The sequence below is a fragment of the Triticum aestivum genome, chromosome 7D (genome assembly GCF_018294505.1).
Source record: "Triticum aestivum cultivar Chinese Spring chromosome 7D, IWGSC CS RefSeq v2.1, whole genome shotgun sequence".
Lineage (NCBI taxonomy): Eukaryota > Viridiplantae > Streptophyta > Magnoliopsida > Poales > Poaceae > Triticum > Triticum aestivum.
Window position 1 is genome coordinate 581,216,487 of NC_057814.1, and position 6,825 is coordinate 581,223,311.

Here is a 6,825-nt window from a genome sequence, read left to right on the forward strand (position 1 = left end):
CTGAATATGCATGCAACAATGTAACAGTCCATGCATACCAAAAAAAACTGAGAAAAACTGCCACTTGCCAAACACCTCGGCAGTTTTATCAAAACTGAGAAAAACTATGACTTTTAGAAACTGAAGTATTTATTGCCCATGCATTGAAATACTTAGGTTTTGGAATACCATGGTTTTGAAAAAACGTTGTTGCCAAACTAGGCCCGGTTTGTTAGGAAAGGCCACCCCATCCTTACAATTCGTGCCCTGCCCCACGATCGGTGTGGGACTAGACTCAACGTCATATTTCATATTTTGATTTAATCCAAGGCTCGAGAAACAAAAACATAAATGTGTAATGTTAGTCGTAATGGGTCATACTCATAACTTTGGTTTGAATTTATCGTAAAAATTGCCTTCGGTTGCGGCGATGGTTGTTACGTAAATTGTTCCTGGTTTTTCAGACTGATAAAAAGCCTTTTTGATTTTTGTACGCTAGCAAGCGCCCAAAAAATATCCTTCGCCCACGTCGCTATACTGGGCGTGGACATGAGGCTTGGGGCTTGTATACATGAAATAGAGCAAATTCATAGGTGAAGCCGACTGAACCTTTGCCACCATGATCGAGTGATGGGAACAGGTTTACAATTACCTTACCATCGTAACACTACCCATTTTATGAAATGGTTTACAATTATCTCACCCCGTTTTTTCATTCTTCTTTTTTTCTCTACCGATTTGTATCGGGTTTAAAAAGTGTCCACAATTTTTAAAATTAGTTCCTAAAACATACAAAATGTTCACAGGTTTAAAAATCATAGTGGTTTCTTAAAAATGTTAATGATTATGAAAAACTTCACAAAGGTTTAGATGTTCCTACGAGTTTGGTTAGGTTTTGTGTCCTGTTCTGGAAGATGATACGGCGGCGGCTCCCTGAAGATAGAATAAGATTCTCCCCGCCTAGTCCCCGTCCCGATGGTGTGTCTAGCATCGTCAGTGAGCGTGTGGAGGTGTGTCTCCGGTGTACCCGTCCTTGGTGGATTTGCTCGGATCTTGTCGTGGTTCGTCTACATTCGTGTGTTTTCAGGTTGGATCCTTCCGATATATACTACTCTTCAACGACGGCGGTTGCTGTTCTAGTGCGCTGATCCTATAGGGGCTTAGCACGACAACTTCCTGGCTGCCTACTACAACAAGTTTTCCGCAGCTCCGGCAAAGGAGGGATGATGAAGGCGGCGCGCCTTTGGCTAGCTTCAGTGCTTGTAGTCGTCCTAGGTGGTCTACGGATATGGATGTAATTTTTATTATTTCTATTATTCGCTGTATTATCATAATTGAAGATGAATAGATTGAAATTTTTTCCAAAAAAATAAAACTTCACAAAAGGTTTTATAAATTGTTCACTTCGTCAAAATAAAACCACATTTTTTTAGAAAATGTTCGTTTTAAAAAATAAATATATATTCATCTATTCCTGGAAAACTAAATATAAAAATCGACTGAAATCTTGTAAAACAAAAAAAAATGAAAACCCGAGGAATCACCGGATACAATCAGCTACCTTAGGGCTCGCTATTTAGAGCTCCTGCAGGATGCGTCAAAAAGGAGCTCCCAATTAAATTATCGATGATGAAACTTATGAATGTAAAACAATAAATCAATGGTGAAACTCCCAAAATTTGATAGGCACGAATTCAACCTCCAGTATGGGCCAAATGTTAGGTCTATATGTGTATTGTGGGCCGAGTAATTTCCAGATTCAAGCCCTTGGTTTTTTCCTGTTAATTATTTGCATAAAAAGTAAAACAGGTAGAATTGCTACAACAAGTTTTGTGCAGCTCCGGCAAAGGAGGGGCGATGAAGGCGGCGCGCCTTTGGCTAGCTTCAGTGCTTGTAGTCGTCCTAGGTGGTCTACGGATATGGATGTAATTTTTATTATTTTTTTTATTCGCTGTACTATCATGGTTGAAGATGAATAGATTGAAAGTTTTTCCAAAAAAAATAAAACTTCACAAAAGGTTTTATAAATTGTTCACTTCGTCAAAATAAAACCACATTTTTTTAGAAAATGTTCGTTTAAAATAAATAAATATATATTCATCTATTTCTGGAAAACTAAATATAAAAATCGACTGAAATCTTGTAAAACAAAAAAAAATGAAAACCCGAGAATCACTGGATACAATCAGCTACCTTAGGGCTCGCTATTTAGAGCTCCTGCAGGATGCGTCAAAAAGGAGCTCCCAATTAAATTATCGATGATGAAACTTATGAATGTAAAACAATAAATCAATGGTGAAACTCCCAAAATTTGATAGGCACGAATTCAACCTCCAGTATGGGCCAAATGTTAGGTCTATATGTGTATTGTGGGCCGAGTAATTTCCAGATTCAAGCCCTTGGTTTTTTCCTGTTAATTATTTGCATAAGAAGTAAAACAGGTAGAATTGCTACAACAAGTTTTGTGCAGCTCCGGCAAAGGAAGGGCGATGAAGGCGGCGCGCCTTTGGCTAGCTTCAGTGCTTGTAGTCGTCCTAGGTGGTCTACGGATATGGATGTAATTTTTATTATTTCTATTATTCGCTGTACTATCATGATTGAAGATGAATAGATTGAAAGTTTTTAAAAAAAAATAAAACTTCACAAAAGGTTTTATAAATTGTTCACTTCGTCAAAATAAAACCACATTTTTTAGAAAATGTTCGTTTAAAATAAATAAATATATATTCATCTATTTCTGGAAAACTAAATATAAAAATCGACTGAAATAGGAATCACTGGATACAATCAGCTACCTTAGGGCTCGCTATTTAGAGCTCCTGCAGGATGCGTCAAAAAGGAGCTCCCAATTAAATTATCGATGATGAAAATTATGAATGTAAAATAATAAATCAATGATGAAACTCCCAAATTTTGATAGGCACGAATTCAACCTCCTGTATGGGCCAAATGTTAGGTCTATATGTGTATTGTGGGCCGAGTAATTTCCAGATTCAAACCCTTGGTTTTTTCCTGTTAATTATTTGCATAAAAAGTAAAACAGGTAGAATTGGAGATGGGAGGTATCGATCCCCCTGCCTCTTATTAGCATATATAAGCGCTCTACCATTTGAGCTACATCCCCATGTTTTATCCTCTAAATAAATCGAGGCTATTTATTATATATAAACTAATAACTGTTGTGGACGATTAACCTGCGGGTCGTCAGTAATCGTCCATTCCGTTCATGTACGTCTATTTTTCTCTTGCAGGTCTCTATGTAGCTATCAGCATGGTGATGTGATGGCCCATAGAATAAGTGAATTCAGACGTCTGTTGTCTGATGGAAGGGATTGTGCTGCTTCATGTTTTCAGAAAAGGACTGAAGGGCTTCAGTTAGGAGCAATATACTATCTGTACAACTCCAGGGATTAGTTGGAACGTACAGATGCATCTTTGTTCATCATATATGTCCCGGTAGTTCCGAGACGAGAGGAAACAGACCACAATTTTGTAAGGTAGGATGCTGGGCTGATCACTAAGCACCAAAAAAAAGAGCTAGGAAGAGAACATTCTTTGCTGGTATACTTTTGGCAAAGAAGCGGGGCATCAAAACGAAACGAAAAGAAACAGTGATATGCAACAGAAATCGTAGGGTTAACAGAATCACTTGGAGAACATGACTTGCATATACCGGTTCAGCAGAATAATTTGGCCAACCAAATATAACTATGATTGCAACACTCTGAGCCTATAACAGCAGCGCACCGCACCGCCAAAACAACCCCTCATTTTATGGGTCCCAGAAACCAGGCTCCAAGCAAAATCCTGAAACCAGCTAATATGTAGAGATGCCCAGCATGGGGAGGGATGATCTTGTCCATGTAAGGATGAAAATCATGTCAGCAGGCAATTTTGGCTCTGATGCATTAACCCTGCAGTGGAGGCAAATCCATGTAGTCATTCAGTTACATGTAGATGATTGTTGTTACTAGCAATTAAATCGCAATATATGCTGACATCAGAGACAAAAATTAGCAAAGTACTTGCTCAACAGAACGTAACTGGAACTAAATAATTTTGGGCGGCCAAACCTAACCAATGAAATTGTCGTAGACTCAGCTATTAAGAAAGTTTTCTTTGGTTACTGAGTATAAATGCAAAAAAGAAAGGGCATTGCCAATATAGAAGATTGCATAAACCCAAAAATGCAACCAAGGTACTACATAAAAAGTTTCGAATATTCTAACCTCATCAGCCATTCAGCTTCAGTTCTATAAAAATACAAGAGAATGTGCACACAAATTCAGCAGTAATATATCATATGCTTTTTGCTCTAACACGCATTGAAAGCATGCAAAGTGTATTACTCCCTCCGTTCCTAAATATAAGTCTTTGTAGAGATTTCAATATGGACTACATACGGAGCAAAAGGAGTGAATCTACACTCTAAAGTGCATCTACATACATCCGTATGTGGTCCATAGTGAAATCTCTACAAAGACATGTATTTAGGAACGGAGGGAGTAGTAAGTAACATATTAAGGTGATAACTGGACATGTAGACCCAAACCTTATAATTGGCATATGAACGGCACATTACAACAACTATAGAGATTCTGCACAACATGAAAATCAATGACAAATAGACTTTGTATTGTTGTTGCATCTCACTTACCAGAGCTCAGATAAACATTACATTTCACAGAAGGGTACGCTCTGAAGATGTTGCATTTTTTCGTGATTGTATCATCACTTGACGAGATCTCATCTGACAACTTCACAATCACTGTTTTAAGCATTGGCGCAGAATGGAGTATCAGTTTCAAGAAATCAAGTTCATGATCCTCTGCTTCGAAGCCATTGATTTCTAAATCTTCAAGGGCAGTCAAGGAGATAGTTTGGGTCCTCCAGTTCATAGTGTCACAAGGACAATTTGCAGGGCATGCTTCATCCCCCTAATAGTACAAAAGATGTGAATGGTTACAAAATGTATTATTGAGAATTTGAGATATAAAGCAGAGCGGAGCATTACCCATGATCCCTGTCGGACTCGGACGACCTTAAGTCTTCGTATAACACTGCGGATCCGATTCAATCCAAGAAAATGCAACACAAATTCTCCAAAAACATGACCTGTTGTTCTCAGATGTAGCTCCAAAGCAAAGAAGTCAGTAACCATATGCTTCTCTATCTCTTGTGCAAAGTTTGCGGCTTCATCGGTAAAACTATACCAGCTCTGAAAAAGCAATTTGTTACATATGTAGCACTCATAAAGTTAAGTTTAGCTGGTGATTCCAGTAAATTGACCAGGAGAGGAGACACACACTGGAGGCATGAATGAGCAGCGAAGGGAGTTGTCCCTGTCTCTGTGCCGTCTGTAGCCTCAGCTTCTCGAGGGTCCAAAGACCAAACCCAATAGTTCCATTGTCATAGAGCCACTGCCACGAGACATTCTGGATCATTGGTGCCAAGATGGAGATGCTCACCTGCGCTTCGGCCCATGAGGACAGCGTCAATTGCTTCAGGATGGGAGCAACGATATCGACTCGGTGTGTCCAGATGCTCTCCATGACAAGCTCCTGCAGCGACGCCGAGTGGACTGTCGTCAAGTCGTCGCCACCGAGCCAAATTAGGCTCTTGAGCCTGAGAACGCGCAGGCGTGGGCAGAGGGAGAGCAAGGTGCCGAGGTCGTCGACTTTGCAGCCCGTGAGGGACAGCTTCAGGAGGGCGGGGAACTCGCCCCCGGCGGCCGGTGCGCGGAGGACGAAGGGGATCCACTCCAGCACAATCGAGGTGGCGCGGTGGAAGCACGGCAGGTCGACGCCCGCGGGATTCGGATCTTGGAGCGGAAGATGTCCCGTAAGGCCGAAGACAAGTTTCTCCGGCGCGAGCCGCGCGGCGGCGCGCAGCAGTGAGGTGACGGCGTCGGCGGCAGGCCTGATCTTGCCGGGGACGCGGATCTCGAGGAGAGAGACCGCTGGCGGAGGGACGGCGACGCGGCCGAGCGCCACCTGGAGCGACGGGAACGCGACGTCCCGGAAGGCGAGGTCGCGGAGGCGGGCCCAGAGGCCGCGCCACCGGCGGGCGAGGAGGCCGGTGCGCGCGGCGGCGGCGGCGCAGCCGAGGCGGGCGAGGACCAGGAGCAGAAGATCGTCGGGGAGGGCGCTGAGGTAGTCCGCTCCGCGGCCTGGGCCTGGCTCCGGGGAACGCCGGCGACTTCTTGTTCCCAACTCCATTGAAGCTTTGCAAAGCCCTACCTCCGAATCTTCAATGGTGTTCAGACTTGCAGTACAGTGAGCAACGGACGGTCTATCATTTTCTTTGTGCAAACATTCCAGCTTAATTGACGACCCTTTTTTAATTAAAATCAGGAAATTTATTCATTAGAAATAACCATTACATCCTTCGTCACAATTTCATTTAAGGGTTCCCCAAACCAATCAAAAGTCAAAGAAAATCTAGCTAATCTGATAAACTCATGAGCAACTTTATTTTGCTTCCCTGTTATAATGTTCGAATCTAGTGATAATAAAATCGCAAGCATAATGAAAACAATCGCCAAAGACTAGCGTCGATGTACCCTATTAATTAACGATCCTTTCTTGAATCGGTAGTGCTAGACCTATGTAATATATTTTAAGTGTTTAACGGGCAGACTTATGTGGAACATTTGAATTGTACTTGAGAGGAGGAAGGGTCCACCCCCTGAAATTTGAGGGGCGAGGGAGATAATTAGTGTAAAACTTTTCTTAAGTTTACTTATAGGCGTAGGATTATTGTTCTTAAATCACTTGTATTAAATTTGTCTAGATACAGATATATCTAAGACAAGTTTTAGGGTTAAATATATCGGCAAATCTAAGA

At 41.7% G+C, this 6,825-nt stretch overlaps 1 protein-coding gene across 1 annotated transcript; it reads right to left on the reverse strand.

Moving 5' to 3' along the window:
• Positions 1 to 3,575: 3,575 nt before the first annotated feature.
• LOC123168438 (uncharacterized) lies at positions 3,576 to 6,267 on the reverse strand. The gene is made up of 4 exons (XM_044586324.1): positions 5,286 to 6,267; positions 4,994 to 5,197; positions 4,637 to 4,916; positions 3,576 to 3,893 (listed from the first exon to the last, which is right to left on the reverse strand). The coding sequence occupies exons 1-4, from the start codon at positions 6,195 to 6,197 to the stop codon at positions 3,856 to 3,858; spliced, it is 1,434 nt and encodes a 477-aa protein (XP_044442259.1). The 5' UTR covers positions 6,198 to 6,267; the 3' UTR covers positions 3,576 to 3,855.
• Between the last annotated feature and the right edge of the window lie 558 nt (positions 6,268 to 6,825).

What these genes read in the sequence shown, in the direction of transcription:
- LOC123168438 (XM_044586324.1), bottom strand. Translation starts at nt 6,197, where the DNA reads ATGGAGTTGGGAACAAGAAGTCGCCGGCGTTCCCCGGAGCCAGGCCCA. An exon ending in TGCTCATTCATGCCTCCAGT is followed by an intron (nt 5,198 to 5,285) that starts GTGTGTCTCCTC and finishes TTGCTTTTTCAG; the next exon opens with AGCTGGTATAGTTTTACCGA. An exon ending in TAATGTTTATCTGAGCTCTG is followed by an intron (nt 3,894 to 4,636) that starts GTAAGTGAGATG and finishes CCTCCACTGCAG; the next exon opens with GGTTAATGCATCAGAGCCAA.